The sequence below is a fragment of the Lissotriton vulgaris genome, chromosome 10, assembly GCF_964263255.1.
Source record: "Lissotriton vulgaris chromosome 10, aLisVul1.2, whole genome shotgun sequence".
Classification (NCBI taxonomy): Eukaryota; Metazoa; Chordata; class Amphibia; order Caudata; family Salamandridae; genus Lissotriton; species Lissotriton vulgaris.
The window spans coordinates 72,586,105-72,610,304 of NC_141698.1; the positions used below are offsets into that span (position 1 = coordinate 72,586,105).

The following is a 24,200-nucleotide window of genomic DNA, read 5'->3' on the forward strand; positions in this document are numbered from 1 at the left end:
AGACAGGGACTGACGTCTTCTCATCTGGCTTCAGAAAATGAAAAATTATTCCAGACCCTGTGTCAGACTCCGAGCGTGACCAGTCTACCTCTACAAAAACCTCTGTAAAAAGGGCAAGAGATTCATCACAGTGATAAGGAGCCTGCTAAGAAATGCGCCAATAAATCCTCTTTTGAATCTTCCTCTGAGCGCAAAGGCTCTTATTAAAAAGAACAACCAACAAAGACTGTTTCTGAACCAAAAACTCCTCCTGCGGAACTTAAACTGACTTTTAAAAAACCTACTTCTGACATTTCGTCAGGGAGTTATCAGTCAGTGAAGAAAACTATTCTAGCTCTGTCGACGACAAGAGGATGCATTTCTGGCACATCAACATTGGCGACATGTTCTATGGTTCTCTTGTCGTTAATGATGATGTTGACATTGTCGATATGAGGTCCAGTTTTATAGACCATTTTCTTAGTATCTCAGAAGGAGGTTGACACAACGTCAACGAAGCAGCCAACTACGCCGTCGAAGAAAATACCATCAACGAGGTCATCGTCGACATCACTACCACTGACGGAAAAAGGTTGATGGTGCAGCAGCAGTCGACGAGGTCATCACCGTCGTCGAGTGCACCACCATCGATGGACAACTTGCCGTCGACGAAGATAAAGTCACCGGCGTCGACAAAATCTCTACCATCGACGACTCCTAAGATGTCGATGAAGTCCCCTCCGTCGACGAAATCATCGTTGACGACATGACCTACAACAAGTACATTAAAAGCTGTGGAAGGAAAAACACCGTTGTCGACACATCCGTCGACGAAAGCTATTTCTGTAAAGCTGACTACACCAAAAAAGATTCTGGAATCGGAAAGCACGCCTGAGCACACCTCACCCAGTAAAAGTACTCCTCTTTTACTCACTCATGTTTTAGAGGAGGTGTTTCTGAAGAAGAAGAAGAAGAAGAAGAAGAAGAAGAAGAAGGCCTCTTTGGGGAGGATGCGTATAGCCCTTCAGAATTGCACGTCAAGTGCCAGCCAGATGACAATGATGAGGGTGACCAGCAATACTAGGGCAAGTACATTTTACCCAGCCTGAACAACATCAACAGTACCATGAAGAAATGGTCACAATGCCATCTGCATTACTAGTAGATGAGCAGTTTATGCTGCAGGATTATATACAGTGCCTCCCACCTTCAGACCCATCTAACATACCCCCTCCTCCTCCTCAGGTGACATCGCCAGCAAGAGTTAAAGTTCCTATGGTGCTCTCAGTGCAGTGCAGACTACTCCACAATCTGTTCCCCTCCAGGAAACAGCCACTTCGGATTAGGAAGGGGAACGCCATGATACAGCTTCTGAATGGGATGACTATAGAGGTTTTTACCAGCCTCACCAGTAATTCCTCTGGTAGAATCCACACCTGAAGATATTGGAGGATTTCACAATTTGTTGGAGCATGCAGGTAAAAGGTTTGCCATACCAATGCCTTACTATATGACTTTAAAGAACCATTTCATAAGTCAGTTAGAGCTATTCCCATCATTGATTATATCTGGGAGGAAGGTGTTAGAATAATAAAGAAAACAGCCTTTGTGCCAGAGGTGCTTACACGTCTGGATAAGAAATATAAGACCACTGATGATGCCCCAGCGTGCTTCACAGGGCATCCAAAACCGGACTCAGTAGTGATGCAGGCCGCTCAAAGCGGCTCCAAAAATGCTACGGTACCTCTTTTTGCTCCTCTGGACAGAGAGGGAAGATGTCTAGATTCTATTGGAAAAAGATTCTCGTCTTTGTCAGCTCTAACAGTAAAGGCAGCAGGCTCCTTGGTGATCTTAGGGGCCTATGATCGCCAAATGTAGTCTGACATTGCTTCTTATATTGATTAACTGCTGTAAGATGTTAAAGAGGAGGCAAGATATTGCATGAAGGAGAGAGAACATCAAACGAAATAATAGATTCAGCAATGGATGTTGCTGTAACAGGTTTGAGACAACTAGCTGGAGCAGCAGTTCTACGAAGTCAGGGCTGGCTTAAAGCCACCTCTTTTCGTCCTGAGGTTCAAAACAAAATATTGGACCTTCCATATGATGGAGAGGATCTTTTTGGCAGCCATGTAGAGGAAGCCCTTAAAACCATCAAGGCAGACACAGACACTGCCAAGTCGTTAGGGACGCTGCAGTTCAGAAAAGCTCCCTTTCAGGGGTCAAAGGGTAGAGGTTAACCTTACTATAGAGAAGGATACCAGCAGTACCGTTATCCGGCATATTCTTCTACGTCACAGTCATACAGGCCTCAGTACCAACAACGACAACTGCCTCAGACATCCTATGTCAGTGCAAATAGAGGATAGACATCACGAGCTGGCAAGGATACTAACCATTGCCAATGATATACCTCTGGCTCCGGCTCCAACTCTCAGTTCACCAAGCCAATTTTTTCAATCTAATCTTCCTACCTGCCTGGGAGGCAACATTTCCCACTTCCTCCACCAGTAGCAAACCATTACTACGGACCAGTGGATTCTGCACCTAGTTCAATTCAGACACACTCTAGAATTCACCCAACAAACGCCATGAGACTCCCTTGGGATGTGATATGTTGCGCAATACAAGTATCCTGACTAGACTAGACTAGACTCCCACCACAAACATCTCAGGGCTCTTAAATAAAAGATGATAAAAAAACATGCTGAACAAAGGGGCAATAGATAAAGTGCCCTTCTCAAGCAGGGGCACAGGTTTTTACTCCAGTTTCTTTCTTCTTAATCAAAAATAAATTAATGCTGTGGAGACCGATTTTGGACCTTCGAAATCTCAATCTTTATCTGAAAAAACAATCTTTCAGAATGATAATGTTGCGAGAGGTACTAAAGCTCCTGAACCAAAACAATTACATGACAACATTAGACCTCCAAGACACTTATTTCCATATACCTATTCACCCAAAACACAGGAAATACCTGAGATTTGTGGTAACCGGATGCCACTACCATTTCAGAGTGTTCCCATTTTGCCTCAAGTCTGCACCCAGAATTTTTACGAAGTGTCTTGCTCCGATTGCAGCATTTCTCAGACAGCGGAAGCATCAAGTCTTTCCGTATCTTGACAACTGGCTCATCAAGGCTCCGTCCGAGTGAGAAGCAGGACCGTCCACAAAGGCCTGCACAACTCTCTTCAAAAGGTTGGGTCTGACTATAAATCAGAAAAAATCCAATCAGAATCCGTCACAAAAGATTGTCTTCCTAGGAGCGTAACTGGACACAGTCTGCTTAAAAGCATACCCTGCACAGGAACATCAGCGACGATTTCTTGATCTGGCAAATTCCATCAAAACAAGAAAATCTCTTTCGGTCTGACTTTTCAAATCCCTTTTAGGGATGATGTCGTCATGCATACCCCTGATCCAGTTTTGTCATCTCAGGATGCGGCCATTTCAGGAAGAGCTCGACAAATAGTGGGTACAGTCAGTAGACTACTTCGACAACATCATCAGAGTAACTCCACATATGGTGAAGGCCCTAGAGTGGTGGTTACACACAGACCATTTATTGGTAGGAATGTCCTTGCATCAAGAAGCCGCACCATTGGTGATCACAACAGATGCGTCCTTAAAGGGATGGGGAACCTTCAAGAGCTCCAAGTAAGCGGAAAGTGTCATCAAGCTCAAACTCAATCTCACATAAATTTGCTGGAGCTGAAGGCTGTGCATCTAGCCCTCCAGACTTTTCTTCCCAGTAGACCAAATTCAGCAGTGCTAGTCCAAATGGACAATACCACTACGATGCACTATATAAACAAGCAAGGTGGCACAAATTCTTGCCATCTCTCCAAGGAATCCCAAAAGTTGTGGGAATGGGCTATAGATCATAGAATCTGCCTCTGAGCAGAGCATATTCCAGGACGGCAGAACGCGATCGCGGACACGCTAAGCAGGCTGACAACTCCCCAGAACCGCAAATGCCGGTACTATGCAAGTTGGCATCCCCAACAGGGGTCATGGGGGAATACCTTTTCAATTGCATGGTCCGGCATCTTTGCATACGCTATCGCTCCCATTCCTCTTCTTCCAAGAGTTCTGAGAAAGATGCAGATTGAACCATGCAAACTGATCCTAATCGCTCTGGCGTGGCCACGCCAACACTGGTACATGGAACTGCTTCTCCTATCGCAGGTCCCTCATTTCAGACTTCCACTCCTACCTGGTCTCCTGACCATGAACCAGGGGCAGATACTACATCCAGACCTCAAGAGCCTGCATTTGTCAGCTTTGCTCCTGAGGACAAATAGCTCAGACACTTAAACATTTCTAGTGAATGCCGTAATATCCTAGCTGAAGCAATGGCGGACAGTACCAACAAGACGTACCACCTCAAGTGGAAGCGTTTCTGCATCTGGTGCCATCAGGAGAGTTTACATCCATTGTCTTTCTCTCCACAACAAATCCTACATTACCTTCTGCCTCTCGCAAAAACAGGTTTGGCACACAGTTCAATAAAAGTTCACTTAGCGGCCATTTCTCGTTACAGAACATCATCTTCACCTCTATGGACTTCTAGAGTAATTAAAGAGTTCTCAAAGGACTCTTTCGAGTGTTCCCACCTGTAAGACCTCCACCACCAGCCTGGCAACTGGAACACAGTTCTCTCACAATTAATGAAAGCTCCTTTTGAGCCGATTCCCACTGCAGAATTCAAATTCCTATCATGGAAGTTGGCTTTACGACTTGCTTTGACCTCAGCCAGACGGGCCAGTGCAATACAGGCTTTTGTAATAAAGGAACCTTTCTTTCAGTTTAGGTCAGATGAAGTTCTACTCTGAACAAATCAGAAGTTCATCCCCAAGGTGCCATCTGATTTCCACCTGAACGATCCATTGGTACTTAAAACTTTCTTCCTGAATCTTACGACATCAGCGGAGAGAACTTTACATTCATTGGACGTAAAACGTTGCTTAAACTTTTATTTAGATAGGACAAAATCTTTTTGTTAGACCTCTCAGCTGTTTGTGGCATACAGTGCACCAAGAAAAGGTTTTCTGCTCCCAAAACAAAGTATTTCCAGGTGGATTGCAAGTGCAATACAATTTTGTCATTAAAAGGCAGGCAGACCTCTGTCTGCAAGAGTCCGAGCCCATTCCACAAGGTCAGTGGCAACATCTACAGATTTTTGTGAGGGAGTGTCACTCCCGAAAATGTTCCAGGCAGCAACATGGAAGAATAGACACGTTTTCACCCGACACTACAGTTTGGGTTCATTAGTTCTCAATGACACAGCAGTGGGTCAGGCAATACTTCGGCATCTGTTCCATTAAGGTGAGCCACCCTTGTCTACCCTCCTACTTATTTTCAACAGTATCACATTTCCATATAGTAAGTTGGTTATTGTCTTTAACACTTAACTATTACTGGTATGGTTATTTCTTATAAGATCTCTCTCGCCCAGTACCATAAAAATATAAAAACGGCACGGAGAGCCTTTATTGCCCAACAGTGAAATCAGGCTGGGAATACTCCCAAAGCTTTATTTCAGATTTTAAAATCCTTTAAAAACCCTAAAGCTTGTGATCTGGAGGAGGCTCCATCTCAAGCCCTTTGTGAGGCAATAGCACAGCACTTCACACAGAAAATTGAACTTATCTATGGCAAGATCATTTCAGTGGGAAGCCTGCAGCAGGCCGCTTGGACCTTCAACCCTCTTATTTGTACAAAGAGGCAGTCGTTGGTGAGCTTTCCTTTTTTTACGAGTGAGGATGTGGAAGCTCTACTATACACTTTGAAGTCAGGCTCCCCTCTTGACATCATCCCAGCCAAAATCTCCTCCTCACTTTCTACACAACTCTCTGCACCCATCTGTTCTCTTCTCAATCTCTCCTTGAGGGAGGAACATCTCCCTTTGGAATGGAAGGCGGCACAGGGCATCCCTATTCGTAAAAACACTAAAGTTCCCTTGGAAGTTCTCTCCAACCTACAGCCTATTTCCTTACTGCCTCTCCTGAGCAAACTTCTGGAAAAGTACATCAATAAACATCTGTCAGACTGTCGAATTCTCCAGGAGCCTCGATTCTTCGCAATCAGACTTTAGGCCTAAATACTGCACGGAGACAGCCCTGCTGGCTGTCACAGATAACATCAGGTTGGCCTTAGATAGTGCCCAACCCACATTTCTTGTGCTGTTAGATCTCTCTGCCACCTTCAACATGGTCGACCACCAGAGTATGCTCAGGAGACTGGAGGAAATTGGAATTGGAGGTTTAGCCCTGTGGTGGATGACAACCGCTCGCAGACAGTTAACCTTGGACCTTATTGGTCCAAAACTATGAAATTGACCAAGGTAGTGCCTCAGGGCTCATGTTTAAGCCCTACGTTGTTTAATATCTATGTTGCTCCCTTGGACAACCTCTTGAGGACTTCTGGGTTTACTCCAATCTTGTATGCCGACGAAAGCCAGCTTATCTTCTCACTCAATAAATCCACTCTCTCTGTCCAGTCCACCTTTTCCTCAGGCATGATAGCAATATGTAGTAGTATAAATCTTTATTCAGTAAAAGATTTCACCATAAAAGAATACATTTTATACAATTATACATTACTTTTAGTTAAAAGAAAAGGGAAGTGAAGAACATTAGATATAACCTTGCACAATAAAATTCCCTTGTTAAAAAGTGAAACCTGCACATTATACAGTACGTTGGGTGATTTTTATGAGGCCCCAACCAAGCATTCTCCTCAGTACACTGTTGCATGATGGTTGGAATGACTTCAATGATAGCAATATCCAATTGGATGAGGAGTAACTTCCTCCAACTCAACGTAGGGAAGACCGAGATCATGCTCTTTGGAGAGGCTCCGCTGATGTGGTCACCGGACTGGTTGCCAGTAGATCTCTGTGCCCCCCTGCGTCTAAGACTGTCGTCAAAAGTCTAGGCGTACGCCTAATTCAGGCACTGACTATGAAGGAACAGGTGACCCACACTGTTGATACCTGTTTCCACGTGCTCAGTTTGTTAAGGCGAGTCTTCCCTTTTATCCCAGACTCTACACGGAAAACCCTTATCCAGACTTTGGTACGAAGCAGACTGGATTACTGCAATGCTCTGTTGGTATCAGCTAATGAGTCTTTGTCGGGCCGTCTGCAGGTAGTCCAGAATACCGCGGCTCGTCTGGTTCTAAATGTCCTCTCAAAAACAGCCTCTCTTCCTCTTCTCCAACAGCTTCTCTGGCTCCCGGTTCGTATTTATGAATATGCATATTTATGAATATGATCTGTTTCATTTACTGGAAAACTTATAAAGTCCATAAGGCGGTGTATGGCATGGGCCCTGCCTACCTCGCCGAAAAATGTAATCATTACACCCCAACTAGGGATCTACGCTCGGGAACAAAATCCCTCCTTGTGGTTCCCCGATTGAAGAAGTTAAGGATGGGTGGGACACCTTTTTCACACCTCGCTCCTCTGTATTGGAATCAGCTTCCCGCTCCGCTGAGGCAATGTCCGGATCATCTCCAATTTAGAAGGCTTCTTAAAACTGTTTTGTTTTAGACGCTTCCGTGACAGCTCTTTCCCGCATTTCCGCAGCACAGAGATAACCCTTCGGGGGTGATTCAGGCGCTACACAAAACTCATAAATAAAATAAATTATACTGTTTGATGATTGCTTGCAGGTTAAACTGTTCAGATTCCTGTTAAGCTTCAAACCTATCGTAAATGTGCTACCAAACTGTTTGCTAATCTGATTCAAGCATGTTAATCAATGAAAGTTCTAATACTGGAGTAAGAAATAAGTTACTTACCTGTAACTGTAGTTCTCTAGTATTGGAATCTTTCATAGATTCACATGCGACCTACCCTCCTCCCCAGGGGGAAGCTCACCTTATATGTCTCAACAGATTGTATAAAGCACTTGTGCTCGAAACTCTTAGGCTCTGAGCTTCCCTCAGGAGTGTTCTAAAGGGTGATTGATGCTGATTGGTTGGGGCAAAATTGTAGTCCTTTTCTTTATAAGGACTATGATAGGTTATTAAACTAAGAGGCCTAGTCCTTCTTTAGACTATACCTATTAGTGTATTATGACTAATTAAGTCTACTACTACTACTAAAACTACTATTACTACTATTTTAAGTACCGGGGACTCCCATCATGACAATGGGGATTGAGTCAAGCAGGTGAATTTATGAAAGCTCCCAATACTGGAGAACTACAGTTACAGGTAAATAACTTATTTAGTTCTACCTTTACCTCACAAAAGAGTTCCGGGTGGATGAGTAAATTCTTTTCGGGCCAAGAAAGGAAAGGCGGTGCAGAAATGGACCATCTCTCGATGAATAACAATCTGCATCAAAACCTGCTATTCATTTGCCAAAAACAACTTCCTGAGGGCTTGCAAGCTCATTCACCCAGAGCCAAGGCTGCGACCACTGTGTCAGCTCGCAGAGTTACTGTCCTGGATATCTGTCAGAGAGAAAAATGGATTTCCTTGCACATGCTTATGAAGCACTCCTACCTGGACAGTCAGGTCACTTTGCCCAGAGTAAAATAATTCATGCTCCTCAGCCCTCCTCACTATCAAACGAAGAAAGATGTTAGCAGCATTACTGTATCTAAGTGTGGTCCTGTAATTCACTCTTCAACTGCTCATGAGTAGGGGAAACAGCCATTACAACGCAACTAAAACAACGCACTACCATTACAATGAAACTTTTACAACGCAGGATCCATTACAACGCATGCCATTACAACGCAGCTGCTATTACAATGCATGCCATTACAACGTAAGTATGGGTAAGTATTTAATTAAATTTTAACCCCTACACCATCCAACACTTACCCTACTATTATGCCCCCCTGGAGTTAGAATAGTAATTTTAACCCCTACACTATCCAACACTTACCCTACTATTACACCCCCCTGGAGTTAGAATAGTAATTTTAACCCCTACACTATCCAACACTTACACTACTATTACACCCCCTGGAGTTAGATTAGTAATTTTAACCCTTACACTATCCAACACTTACACTACTATTACATTCCCATTAATTACAAAAAAAATACTTACCCATATTTACGTTGTAATGGCATGTGTTGTAATAGCAGCTGCGTTGTAATGGCATGCGTTGTAATGGATCCTGCGTTGTAAAAGTTTTGTTGTAATGGTATGCGTTGTGAATGTATGCGTTGTAACGTCATACATCCCATGAGTAGGTCCTGAACAGCTCTTACTTTGGCAATGTTTGTCCTCTGCCTGACTCGGAGATTATCATTAGTGGCAAATGGATGGACATGCAGCCCATGCCTTTGGGTCGCTAACCTCTTGTTTCAGGGGTTACAAACACCCTATACCAGGACTGGCAGTATCCAGTGCAAGGCAGAGACTAACTGATATCCTACGATTGGTTTTCCTGCCATTCCACGTGTTTAAATAGGGCCTCTCTCATGACTGCACCTACAGTGTATTGCCCCTCCTTCACTCATAGGTGGAATCTCTAGAGCCATCACGAGGCAGAATAAAAATAAATGTATGCAAAGTTCATGCTCTCCATCTTTCAATCTTCTTCCAACCATCACCCTATCACAATACCAGACCCCACTCTGGTCACCTATGCACAACATCAAAACGCGTCCAATATAGGGCCCACTGTCTTTTCAACACACTTACAACGAAGCACTCCATCAGGGAGTAACTAGACCAGCATTGGGTTCCTGGTCGAAGGTATGTAGTGTAATACAAATGGCACAGTGGCTTCCCCTTCTCTTAAAGGTTACCAGTTTGATATTTCCGTGACTTTTTCTTGGCTTCCCAAACACTCAAGTAGGATTGAGGTCTATACATTTTAATATTATTTAATACTAAATACAGCTTTAAATTGAATTTATGTAAAATTAAATAATAAACAAAAGATAAATAAATACCTGTGGCCCTCATCGCTCTTGAGTTTGGGACTGACAGTTGAAGTTGTATTAAACAAGATGTGAACAACTGCATATTTTGTTTCTTCAGTTGACCCAAGAAGCCAGGAAAAAAGGTAATCTTCACTTGCTACAGAATATCAATGGAAAGAAAACAAAGGGTCAGGCAGACGCAGCATGCATCCTTATTTAACATTGTGTCATTTTAATGATAATGATACATATAAAGTGGAACTCAGCACACATAGCCTCTCGTAACCCGTTAATAGCTCCAGCATTAGGGCACCAGTAAAAACAGGTATTGACTGGAACGGTATCTTCAGCTGTCGGAAACACAGGTCCATTAAAAGGTCGACTCTGAGAGTCCACTTAGAAATGGGTAATAGCCAGGAAGTCTGAATTTAACACATATTCCTCTGATTATTTCTGCCTGGATTTTCACCCATGCAAAAACAACAGTTGATGGACAGAATGCAGAACAATGTCATACATTCACCCCAGTACAGAGATCTGGGCCTAAATCCATCGTTTTTTTGCACTCCACACCACCCCAGTTCAGACATGGCCATATGCAAATCAGCCTTGACCCTGTGCCTATTGGGAAAAAGTCCAGCCTGAACTGCCAAGCCATGTCTTTCCTGGAACGGAATCAAGCATCCTAGGACTGGTTTCTGGCTATCAGCCGTCTTCAGCCAGGATAGCTTAACTCCAGTGGTGTGGAGAGCATGGGAGTCACGTCTGAGCATACCCATTCCACTCGGGGTGACAAATGTAAAAATAACAGTTGATGGACAGAATGCAGAACAATGTCATACATTCACCCCAGTACAGAGATCTGGGCCTAAATCCATCGTTTTTTTGCAATCCACACCACCCCAGTTCAGACAAACTGGATTTTCACCCAGGCATTTCGGCTGCTTTTAGCAGCCTGCGTCCCTGGGAAAAGCTGTGGAGCTGTGGCCGTCTTTCTGCATTGCTCGTAATCTCGGTCTGCCCAGGCAATATTATGGGTTCAGCGGGAGACTGCAAGCAACTCCTAATAAGAGATATAAGGCCAGATGTAGGTAAATCACATTTACCGATTTTGAAATACCGAATATTACCGAATTTTACCGATTCGGTATTTCAAAATCGGTAAATGGGATGTAGGTACCAACATCTGGATTTTTTACCGATTCCTTAAAAATTCGGTATTTACCGATTCGGTAAATACCAAATCGGTATTTGCTATTGAATCCTATGGGCCTTGAAGCCCATAGGATTCAATTCATATAATAGAATAGAAGCCATTTGTTCAAATTCAAATACCGATTCGGTATTTACCGAATCGGTAAATACCGAATTTGTCAAGGGTGCAGGGGGTGTCACTTTGACACCCTCTAGCACCCCCAAAACGGGCATGTGTGCAATGTGGCACACAGACATGCCCTAAGGGCACGTCTGTCTGTCACATGGCACATGTGTACATGCACAGATGTGCATGTACACAGGAATCGGTATTTTACCATGGATTTGTATTCCATGGTAAAATACCGATTCTGAACGCCATGTGCCAATGGAAAATTGGCTACCCACATTTCAATCTTGCATTTTCGGTAAAATTACCGAATCGGTAAAATTACCGATTCAGTAAAATTACCGAAAATGCAACATTTAAGGGCCACTACATGTCAATGGCCATTTACCGGTCGGTAACGGCCGAATTAGGCCGTTACCGATCGGTAAATGGCTATTTTCGTCCACCTACATCTGGCCCATAGAGGACAGCAAGGAGTCTTTCACAATTTTACGTAAGGGAGACTTTACCCGACATCATAAGATCATGAAAAATAGTGTCCAGCATGTGCTGCTGGCAATGGGGATGTATGATTCAAATCAGTGAGACAGCTGTGGGAATGGGGGACAAAACTCTGATCACAAACAAGAGAACTATTTGTCTCTTCGATTGTCAAGTGGAGAAGATGGCAACACGTCTAGGAACACGTTGTTGTGTTGCAGTACGCTAAGTAGTGCTGAGGAATGATTTTAAGAAAGTTCAGGAAACTCGATCAGAAAATGCATATTAATTTTTTTTTATTTGGAGTGGAGGTATGAACTTTCTCCTAGGAACAAGAAAATGGATTTAAAAAGGATGACACTAGGATATAGGACCTTTGTTCATCCCACAAACAGTACGGCAATTGCAAATGTTACGAGTAGGGTATAGTAATCAAAGCTATCAGAAATGAACTGCAACACCATAAGACCAGGTGGAGAGAATGTGCATTCTCCAAAACAAACTTACAAATCATACTTTCCAAACGGAGAACTTATCTCCTGTGGATATATGATACTTGAAGTCCTCAAACTACACATTATTTACCACCCTCCTGAAGAAAACCAGACGCTCACTGAGTAACTAATGGAAACAAAACCAGTACAAAACTTACAACACCTGAACGCAATCTTTCTAGGTAACTTCAACCTACAGTGGAATGAAATCAAGGATCCACACATGAATGTGTTAACATCTTTTTCCCATGATTTCCATAATCTGGTGCAATCATTCACAGGACCAACACATAACAAAGGAGCAACACTAGACCTAATATCTCCAAGGAAGATGCTCCATGCATCGACTCGATAGTCACATTTGATTGGTCAGATAACCATTGCATCTCATTCCACAACACAGCCCCCAAAGCAGAGGCAAAGAGACAAGAGGTTAAATCCAGGTGGTGGATCAGGGACTCTGGAAATATAAATGGCATAGATCATATAGCTCGTATCTATTCATATTTCTAGAATCAGAAATGTATTCCGGGTATGAAGGTTTCTTGGGCATAGATCGTATAGCTCGCATCTAAAGAAACCTTGATCCCCAGGATACATTTCTGATGTTCACAAACTAACAGGACACTACAATAAAATGATGAATGAAATAATGGAGACTGTAGCCCACCTAATGACAAAAAAGGATCACAAACAGATTAACACGACCTTGGTACAACGGTCATCTAAGTGAAGAAAGAAAGAGATGCAGACTTGCAGGGAAACGGTGGAGGCAAGCAGCATCCTCTCCACACCTAAAACAGCTCAGAACATTGAAAAAGTCTTGGAAAAAAATTTCAATGGAATACAAAAACGGAATACTTCAGATCCTAGCTAGATGACACAAAAAAGCGGGCAGACAAATTGTTTAAAATCATTAAGCAACAATCGAGTCAACATAACAGTACCCCAAAACTACTAGAAAACAGAATGGGGCTGGCAGTAAATGTGCTGAAATAGGTCTCCTCCTTTCTCTGAAACCGATCGCATAGAATCACGCTGCATCACACCCTATCCAGCCCCTCCCATGGCTCAGTTGGTGTTACTCAAGCATCCACCAGATCCTGCACTCTGTTGAACTTAAAAATGTGACCACTGATGAAAATCCTCAAACAAGCAAACATATCATACCACATGTACGCTGATGACACGCAGCTGTACATGTCAAGTCAAGTCAAGTCAAAGAATTTATATAGCGCTCTACATACCCAGAGGGTCTCAAGGCGCTTGAGGAGGGGAGGGGAATTATTTGTCAAATATCCACGTTTTAAGTTGCTTTCTGAATGCTAGGTGATTCTGGGTAAGGCGAAGGTGGGTGGGAAGGGAGTTCCAGGTTTTAGCTGCCAGGTAGGAGAAGGATCTACCTCCCATGGTGGTTTTGTTGATGCGAGGTACGGTGGCAAGGGCTTGGTTGGATGATCGTAGCTGGCGGGAGGGGGAGTAGAAGGATAGTCGTGTGTTGAGGCATTCTGGTCCGATTTCGTAGAGTGCTTTGTGTGCGTGGGTTAGTAGCCGGAAGGTGATCCTCTTGTTGACGGGAAGCCAGTGGAGGCTTTTCAGGTGACCAGAGATATGTTCTTTACGCGGGATGTCTAAAATGAGTCTGGCTGAGGCGTTTTGAATTCGTTGGAGTTTTTTCTGGAGTTTAGCGGTAGTACCGGCGTAGAGGGTGTTTCCGTAGTCCAGTCGGCTCGTGACCAGGGCGTGGGTGACCGTTTTCCTAGTTTCGGTGGGGATCCAACGAAATGTTTTTTTGAGCATGCGAAGAATGTTGAAGCAGGATGAGGAGACGGCGTTGACTTGTTTGTGCATTGAAAGTGAGGAATCCAGGATGACGCCCAGGTTCCGTGCATGGTCTGTCGGGATGGGTGCTTTTCCAAGGGCTTCTGGCCACCAAGAATCGTCCCATGCGGAGGGGGAGGTACCTAAGATAAGGACTTCTGTTTTATCAGAGTTAAGTTTCAGACGGCTATGTTTCATCCATTCGGCAACTTCTTTCATTCCTTCGTGTAGGTTAGTTTTGGCGGTGTGAGGGTCCTTGGTGAGAGATAGGATCAGTTGAGTGTCGTCCGCGTAGGAGATGATGTTGAGGCTGTGTTGGCGTGCGATGGTCGCGAGGGGGCTCATGTATACGTTGAAAAGGGTGGGGCTGAGTGAAGATCCTTGTGGAACGCCGCAGATGACTTCAGTGGCCTCTGACTTGAATGGTGGAAGGCGGACTCTCTGGGTTCTTCCGGTGAGGAACGAGGTGATCCATTCTAGTGCTTTTCCTTGGATTCCAATGTTTCTGAGGCGCTGAAGGAGGGTGTTATGTCAGACTGTGTCGAAGGCTGCGGAGAGGTCGAGGAGGATGAGGGCGACTGTGTCTCCATTGTCCAGTAGGGTTCGAATGTCGTCTGTTGCTGCGATGAGGGCAGTTTCGGTGCTGTGTTTGGCTCAGAAGCCGGACTGTGAGGAGTCGAGGGAGTTGTTGGCTTCGAGGAAGGCGGCGAGCTGGTTGTTGACAGCTTTCTCGATGAGATACCATCTCTGGAAGATATCAGAAGACTCAACGACACAACCATAGAAACACAAGAATAGCTGGCACAAACCACCTTAAATTAAATGCACTAAAAACTGAATTCTTACTAGATTCCAAACTACATAGCTCTCCACCAGCCGAAGAATGGAACAGCAACTTAACTGCCTTCAACTGCAAACCAGTCATCATAGAGTCGACTAAATCACTTGAAATAACACTACACAGAAATATTGATATGCAAGCATACGAGCGCCGTCACAAGAGGAGCCTTTTTCCAAATGAAATTCCTCAAGAAGATAAAACTTTTCTTACTGCTCCCAGACTTCAAAATAGCATTGAAGTTCTTAGTCATCTCCAGGCTGGAATACGGGTGTGCAACATTAACAAGAATACCCAAAGCAAGGTCTGCTACACTCAAGACATCTCTTAACGCTGTGGCTTGGCTGATTACAGCATTAACTGCATCACTTCTACACTCAAATCACTACACTGGCTCCCTTTTGAGGCCAAGATTCAACTGAAAATAGCTCATATAACACACAAAGACCTACACCACAATTCTCCCTTATACCTAGTTTAGAAGCTCTAGCTCACTGGAGGCAGTTGTACTCTAGGGAGTGCAGGCTCTATGCTTCTAAAACCCCTGAAGTGTGGAAAAAGAAGACTTATTACTGCACATTCTCATCTGCACCTCCAAGAATTTAGAACTCTCTATTACCTGTGATGTAGGCTGACCCTTCTTTCTTGAAGAAAGAAGTCAATATGATCTTAACAAACATATTCTTCATCTTAATGACCAGACAAGGTACAGACACAATGGGCCCGATTCACAGAATGAACTTAAGACTCAATCCTAAACTTACTACTGTTTTGGTATTCACAGAATAACTTACTACTTTTGGCATTCACAGAATGCACTTACTACTTTTGGTATTCACAAAATTAACTTACCCATTTCGGTATTCACAGACGTTAGGACTCCTAACTTTAGGACTCCTAAATGCCTTCTGTGAATACCGAAAGTCTTAAAATTAGGATTTTTCTCAATTTAGTAGTAGTAAAGTTAGGACTACTAACTTTAGGACTCCTAAATGCCTTCTGTGAATACCGAAAGTCTTAAAATTAGGATTTTTCTCAATTTAGTAGTAGTAAAGTTAGGAGTCCTAACTTTACTACTACTAAATTGAGAAAAATCCTAATTTTAGGCCTTTCGTATTCACAGAAGGCATTTAGGAGTCCTAAAGTTAGGAGTCCTAACTTCTGTGAATACCAATATGAGTAAGTTCATTCTGTGAATACCAAAAGTAGTAAGTGCATTCTGTGAATGCCAAAAGTAGTAAGTTCATTCTGTGAATACCAAAAGTAGTAAGTGCAATCTGTGAATACCAAAACAGTAGTAAGTTTAGGATTGAGTCTTAAGTTCATTCTGTGAATCGGGCCCACTGTCATGATCTGCACACTAATGTTAAAAGACACAAACACTGGCCAACTCCAAACCTAATCGCATCCCACCATTATCACTATATATATATGTAAATCAACTGATCTGGGATGAGTATCTCTGGTGAGTCTTCACATAGCACTCTATTGTCATACTTTTGTATCTTTTCAGATTTGACTTTTAATCCCAAAGAAAATTATTTATGGACCGAAAGCTAAGGGATGACTAGAATGAAAATGAGTCTCATTCCTGTTGGACTGAGAGTAAAGAACCTTCCTTTAACCTTAAGTGGATCAGGTGTTTAAAAAAAAAGTATGTTTGCCAGAAGGCATGAACCCTTTATTGAGAGCACAAAGACAGATATTACAAAGGTAAAGGATCAATCACTCCCACTGGAGCCTTGGAAAGACCCTCGCTTAAAAGCCCAAAGCTCCCTGGTTGCCTCTTCTCTCTCAACCTTTCAGCAACCCTTGGGAGGTTGTGGGGGGTCAGTTTCTAAGTTTTAATAGACTTTGAGGATCAACAAGGACAGATGCTAATTTGAAGCCTTTCTGACCCAAGTGCCACCTACTCATCAGAATTACCATTAGTTGCCTCTGCTTCAATAATACATTTAAGTTGCCCTTGATTCTTCCGCCAGCTCATTGGGAAGGTCAAGTCACTGTTTTAGAGGAAGATAGTTTTATATCGGGCAATGAAGCTATGGTTGGTAGAATATCTCTGTCTGTTCCTGGTGCTATCATGTTGAGACAGTCCGCAGGTTTGTCACCCCCGTCATCCGCAGGTCCCACTATGAAGGAGGGCCCGGGAAGAACATTCCATTTTCTGTGGAAGACAAATGGAAACTTCTAGCGATGATGACAGTGTTATTTGGAAGTGGCTTTGTCTTTCCTTTTGTAATTGTCAGGCAGCAACTGCTGAAGAAGTGAAGATATTTCAGGCATGGAGTATTGCAGAGAAGCCAGATGAAGGCGGATTGGACCTCACTGAAACTATTTCCACCGGTTTGGTAAATAAACCTAATATATATCTTAAAAAATAAAATAAAACCAAGTTGCCACAATTTCTGATACAGGAACAATAGAAAAGGCTCAAAAACTTAACCAACAAGAGGTCTAATTAAGATATTTCATCATCTATGTCAGGGCTCTGTTTTTGTAAATACATTCATCAAGAAAGATTTGCTTATTGCAGTAGTTAACTCCCACAATTCAGAAGATGGATTGATTCTGTAATATAGCCACCAGGATACCTATTTCCCATTCCATTTCAACCACTGCACAGGAAGAATTTTGGCATTTGGGGCCAGATGTACAATCCTTTTTTGCAGCTGGAAACGGGAGATCATCCAGTGTGAGACTGCAAAAAAGTGTAATGGCATGTACAAATGCTATTTGGCGAGTCACTGACTCGCAAAATAGCATTTGCGACTCCCGCTGTTAGGAAGGGGCGTCCCTTCCTAATAGCGAGTCACCATGCCATGTACAATTTTTTGCAACCCCATTTGTGACTGCAAAACACTCCCAGTTTACCACCTACTTCAAGTAGGTGGTAAACCACTCGCAAACGGAAAGGGGTCCCCAGGGTACCCTTTCCCCTTTGTGAGTATGTGAGAAAAAATATTTTTAAGAGCAGGCAGTGGTCCTAGGGACTACTGCTGCCCTAAAAAAATGAAACTGAAAAGTTACATTTTTCTTTTTTAAATGCATCCCATTTTTCTTCAAGGAAAACGGGCTGCATAAAAAAAAGACTGCTTTATTTAAAAGCAGTCCCAGACATGGTGGTCTGCTGACCCCGGCAGGCCACCATCCCTGGGAGTTCTAGCCATTCCTAATGGGGTCGCAAATTGCGACTGCCTCATTAATATTCATGAGGCATGCAATTTGCGACCCCATTAGGAACCGCTAAGTGTCTGAGACACTGTTATACATCCCAATTTGCGAGTCACAAATTTGCGAGTTGCAAATGCGATGCAATTTGCGAGTCACAAATTGATGGGTCGTACATCAGGTCCTTGATGTTTAACTGTGGGATTCTAGCCTACCAGCTCAAAGTCGTTCAACCTGATATTTGTCCTGAGGTTCTTTGCTTCTGCATGAAATGAGAAGAACATTTGTAAAGCGCGGTAGCTACCCTGAGGCGTCCTAGCGCTGCAGACAAATACGGGCAAGGAGGCTGCTGGGATCTATAATGGTTTATTGAAAAGCAGAGTTTTTAGGAGTTTGCAGAAGGGCAGCAGGTTGGGCTCTGCCCCGGGGTGGAGGGGAAGAGAGTTCCACAATTTGGCTGTGTTATAGCCAAAAGAGCGACCTTCGCACCTTGCTCTCTTAATTTTAGGGACTAGGGCAAGTAAAGAAGATGCCGATCGAAGCTGTCTATTTGGTTGGAAGGGAGTGATCAGTGACTGGCTGATGGCGGGCCGGTCTTCCAGAAAGCCCTGTGAGCAATGCACAGTGCCTTGAATTGAATTCTTTCCCTAACCGGGAGCCAGTGCAGGCTCTTTAGTCCTGAATTGGTTGAGTGTCTGCGGGGAATTTCCAGGAGAGTGCGAGCTGCGCAGTTTTGGATAATCTGGAGTTTGCGAATAGTACATTGAGGGGCCCCTAAATAGAGGGCAATCCCATAGTCCAAGCATGACAGAATAAGGCCCTGGACCATGATTTGTCTTGCTTGAAATGGGAGCAGAGGTAGGATTTTCCGTAATAGCCTAAGTAAACCATAGCAGGAGGCTGAAAGCTTCATTGCTTGATGATTAAAATTAAGGGAGTGATCCAACCAGATGCCCAAGCTTTTTATTGTATTTTTTGGAGCTGGAGCAGGGCTGAGGCAGATGGGCCACAGTAGGTTTGCATTAAACGAGGGAGTGTTTCCTAAGAGCATGAGCTCAGTTTTGTCCCCATTCAATTTTAGACAGGAGAGTGTCATCCAGTTGGCCACCTCCTTTAGACAGCTACTTAGATTGGTAGGGGAAATATTTGGCTGATTGAGGGCCACCACTAGCTGAGTATCATCGGCATAAGTGACGAGTTTTATGCCGAAAGGACAGACAAACTCAGCTAGGGGGCTCATATACACGTTAAATAATAGTGTGGGGCTTAGGGAGGAGCCCTGTGGCACACCACAACTACATGGCATTGATGGCTAACGCCAACCTGCCCAGCTAATAAAAACAAGGCTCTTCTAAGAAGCATTAGAATCTCTCCAGTGGAAAGTGCAGCAACTGAATCAGCGGAGTCTTTTGTGAAATGGCAAAACTTAATCATGCTCTCCTCCAAGAAAGTTTTGTGCCTCACATGCTAGTGGGCTCAGTGAGTTAAATGCTTGTCTATCAGATCTTCACATATCAGGGCAACTCCCACATATGACCTGAAAGTCATCCCTCCTCTTCACACCCATGATGCAGGAAGAGTTTTCACTTATCAACAAGATTGGCTCAACATTCGGTATAACACTTCATAGCACATAAGGAACACATATTAGCATTTGCTAAAAGCCAACCAATGCGTCTCCAAAGGGAATGTGGGCATCATGCCTTATTACATTTTTTTAAATGTAATCCAATTACAAGTATTTATCTGGACAATTCCATATCAGGAGGAATACGCTAGTTTCTGCGAATAAGATGGGGATGCACGTGATGTAGAGATTCGATTACATGTAATAAAAGTTTCATGCCCAAGTGGTCTACATTACCTAGGGTTGGAAATGAAAACGTACCGTTGGGATTGTTTGCAGTGTGTTACTCTGTAAAGCACCAGCAATGTTCCCCATTTCCTGCAGGTTATCGTCTGTCCAATTACTTGGGAGACTAAATGGGGAAAATAAACTCATTATTAATGGGTACATTGCACACTCAAAGAATGATCATAGCCACATTTATAAAAACTAGTATCCAGATGGTGGAACTCCCATGGTTTAAGAGAAAGTAGATCACATTGCAGTCTTACAATAATGTATGAGCCACAAGAACAATACAATTTTCTGAGAGCGTTGTATTAGAAATACATTGACGTTTCAAATCTTAAACTATGCGGTCACTTGCTTGTCTGAAGAAAAATTCATGCACTAGTTGCTTTGCCAATGTCTAAAAGCAGTAAGACTTTTTTCAGCTATCACCATGTGTCCTGCTCATCCAGTACCCACCCCTGCCCAGAACTATTTTAGATACCAGTCATTATTAACAGTTAGATCAATCCTGCTCTTTCTCTACTTAACAAATGCATTACCAAGAAAACAACTTTATTTCCTTTTTTTCATCTGGGAACTTTTACAACAAGCCCCCTACCTGCGACAGTTTTTTTTGTAATCCAAAAGAAAAAAATTCTGAACAATATGAAAACCTATTTTACAAAGATTTCTGGTATGTGGTCAGAGAAATATCACAGAATAAGACATCTATCATAGACAATGTTTAAAGTCTGTGCACATACAAGACAGTTCGGCTTGTAAGATATAACCAAGTTTACTACACTAGTTATGGAAAGATGGAGCCATGTAGAATGTAGGCAGTGATACCTTTAAAATGACCGACAAAATAAATCAGAAAGAAGGAACAGTACATTAGCTTGTCTTGATCAGGTATGATGTACTGGTGTGATCTCAGACTGATATAATTTCCCATTTTTGTACTTATTTGGTGGGTCAATTAAAAGGTATGACCACACACTACCAAGAATTATTTCTTGAGCTGTCATGAAATAAACAACTTTTTGGAACAAAAGCGTCATTGTGAACTGCATACTGGGTTTAATTCAGGGGACCCATGAGCATATTGCTCTATAATTGATTTTCTGATAACAATTCAAATGTATGTTAATACAACTGTTGGAAAGTTTTGCGGAGCAGTACCCCTGCACGTCGGTAGGCGTCATCTGCGGCTCCGCGTCCGTCGTCGGCGTCATGGTCGCCGGGATGACGTCGTCGGAGTACTTAGACGCCGCCCTCACACGCTGACGTCGGTTCTTGTACATAGCTTTCCACGCCAGGAACGCAGAGCCATGCCAGAGACCGACACTGGTGCCATAAAACTAGGACCCTCAAAGGGAAATACCTTAACACTAGATATCGGTCCGCAGAACGGGGAGGATGGGTGGGGCAGTAAGGAATCTAACACTAACTACTGTTTCTTACAGATCGTTAACGAAGGTAAGTAACTTGTGCATCTGAAAGAAACAGGTTAGTGTTAGATTCCTTACCTTAGAATAGATACCCCAGCAATCCCAACCCCGGTGGTGGGTCTGTGGACCAAGATCACACCAGAAAATCCTGGAGAACGGAACGGCCGAAAAAGCCATCTCTCCAGACTTGGCTGTCCAGGCAGTAGTGTCTAGCAAACGTGTGCAGCGAGGCACACATAGCTGCCTGACAGATGTCTTGCAAGAGGACTCCCCGACCCAGAGCAGTAGTAGCCGCCGTGGCCCGAGTGGAATGGCCCTCAGCCCAACAGGGGGCTCCTTCCGAGCCAAAGAGTAGCATACCTTGATACACAACACGACTCACCGAGAGAGGGTCTGCTTGTGTACCGCCCGATCTTTCTTAGTACCCGCATAACAAACAAAGAGCTGGTCGTCCACCCGGAACTGGTGTGTGCGATCAAGGTAGAAGGAGAGAGCATGTTTTGGTCCAGACGGTGGCGCCTCTCCTCCTCCTTAGAAGGATGCGGAGGCAGAAAGAAGGTGGGCAAGGTGATGGACATCCCTGATGTGAAAGGCTGTAACCACCTTGGGCAGGAAAGAAGGACGTGTTTTCAACACAACTTTGTCCGGATGGACAGAAAGGAAAGGAGGTTTAGAAGAAAGAGCCTGGAGCTCACTCACTCTCCTGGCAGAGGTGATGGCAACCAGGAATGCAGTCTTAAGAGTTAAAAGACGGAGAGGACAATTGTGAAGTGGCTCAAAGTGAGCGCACATCAGATAAGTAAGAACAAGGTTCAAGTCCCACTGAGGCATCACGAAAGGAACAGGAGGGAACATGTGCGTGATGCCCTTCAAGAATCTATTTACAATAGGGGACTTGAAAATAGAAGGCTGATCAGGAAGCCTCAAGAAGGCAGAAATGGCAGAGAGGTAGCCCTTAAGAGTGCCCAGAGCAGAGCCCTGCTGGGCAAGAGAAAGAAGAAAGAGGTCCATGGGGCCCGAAGGCACCTCGACAGGACCCGACGGGGGGAAGCGCGACCTCATGGCTGTGAGGAAGGTGCTGATCTCCTCCGGCGTTGCGTTCAGCCGAGGGACCTGCGGATATGGAGCTGGGCGCGGCACTTGCGGCTCCGGGGTGGGTGGTGTCGCCTGAACCCCCGGCCGCATCGCACGAGCGTCGGGGGGAGTCAGTAGAGCGATGCCGCTTCTTCGACTTCTTATGCCTCGACTTACCTGAGGACTTTGAGCCCGACGAGTGGTGTCGACTCGCCGAGCTGTGATTACTGTGGCCCCGCGACCGGTCCCTCGTCCTCCTCCTGAACCGGGACCTTGAGTGGCGCGGGCCGACTGCCGGAGCTCGAGTCGCTTACGGGACCGCTCCAGCCTAGCTTTCTACGTCAAGGCCCAGCAGTCGGGGCACGACTTGTCTTCAGGGTCGGCCCCAGGCTATAAAGGCACCGACGGCGGGGGTCGGTAACCGACATCAGTCGGCTACAGTCGTCGCAGAGTTTGAACCCGGGCATCCCTATCGGCACCGGAGTCGATAAACGACTCGAGAAGATCCAAAACAGATCGAAAAAAGTTAGTCAAAAAGTGACTAAGGAGTATTGCTCTTCCCGGATCTGCGCTTGCTGGCGTGAAAAAAAAAAGAAGGACTAACATCAGCGCATGAGGGCGGCGTCTAAGTACTCCGACGACGTCATCCCGGCGACCACGACGCCGACGACGGATGCGGAGCCGCAGACGGAGCCTACCGATGCGCAGGGGTACTGCTAGGCAAAACTTTCCGGATCCATTCTGACGCCTGGGGTTATTCTAAGGTAAGGAATCTAACACTAACCTGTTTCGTTTTAGATCCAGTGTAAGCATGGGCGGAAAATCCGTTCCGCTCGCGGATTTTGCGGATTTTCGGTAAATTCGCGATCTGCGAACGCTCGCGAATTTACCGAAAATCCGCAAATTCGCATGCAGCAGATTTTTTTTTCTTGGTGATAAATTTTGCGGCGTGCGGCGTAAGTTCGCAATTGCGAACATGTAGGTGCGGCGGGCAGCAACAATCTCGCACTCGCGAAATTACAAAATTTGCAATTCTGCACAAGAAATCCACTAGCAAGCAGCATAGACCTTCTGAAAATGATGATTTTTATCAGAATAACTCCTCAGGTTGACATTTGCCTGCCCTTTTTTGGATTTGAGGCCTTTTGACTTTCTTTGGATCACTTTTGGATTAGAAATCAACTTTCACAAGTAAGTTTGTTTGGGGCATTACATTAGCTGTTCTGCAGAAAAACGAGTTTTGCTAAACTGAAAACACTCAGCAGGTGCAAAAGTTCAAATTCATCATTAGTAACCATTCCCTGTAGTGCTTCCTGACTAGGGCCCCTCCAGAGTTCAGTTGCTAGTTGCAACAATTGTATGACCCTGCTCTGTCCCTCACAGCCGGATCATAGAATAGCTACAAGTAGGCCACAAAGGTCCTGGAAAAAAAAATTGCACTGCAACAGAAAGCAAATTACAGATAAGGAAGCAGGTGCCAGACTGGAATTTTAAAACAGTGACACATTAATAAATCAACCCCAAATTAATTCATGTCAGTTGAAGCAGGGCAGGTGTGCTTGCTTTTTCCCCCCATAATCTACAGTGATGATGATGAACCAGAGGGTGGCATTGATGTACCAGAGGGTGGCATGGGTGAAACAGAGGGTGGCAGTGTTGAAACAGAGGGTGCTGTGAACCTGTGATGATGAACCAGACGTAGAAACAACATAGAAACATAGAAGCGACCGTTGCGTGCCAACAAGTAAGTTCGCAATTGCGAACTGGTACAAAATCCTCGCGAATTGGCAGAAACCCTTGAGAACACTATAAAAACAAATAAATCCGCAAATT

At 44.2% G+C, this 24,200-nt stretch overlaps 1 protein-coding gene across 1 annotated transcript in view; it reads right to left on the minus strand.

Annotated features, from left to right (window-relative positions):
• Positions 1 to 24,200, minus strand: part of LOC147684691 (uncharacterized) — a 378,108-nt gene that overhangs the window by 58,301 nt on the left and 295,607 nt on the right. Inside the window, exons 89-90 of the mRNA XM_086939726.1 lie at positions 19,894 to 19,984; positions 9,908 to 10,034 (exon numbers count right to left, since the gene is read on the minus strand). Coding sequence (XP_086795852.1) covers positions 9,908 to 10,034; positions 19,894 to 19,984 — 218 coding nt within the window. The remainder of the gene's footprint in view (positions 1 to 9,907; positions 10,035 to 19,893; positions 19,985 to 24,200) is intronic.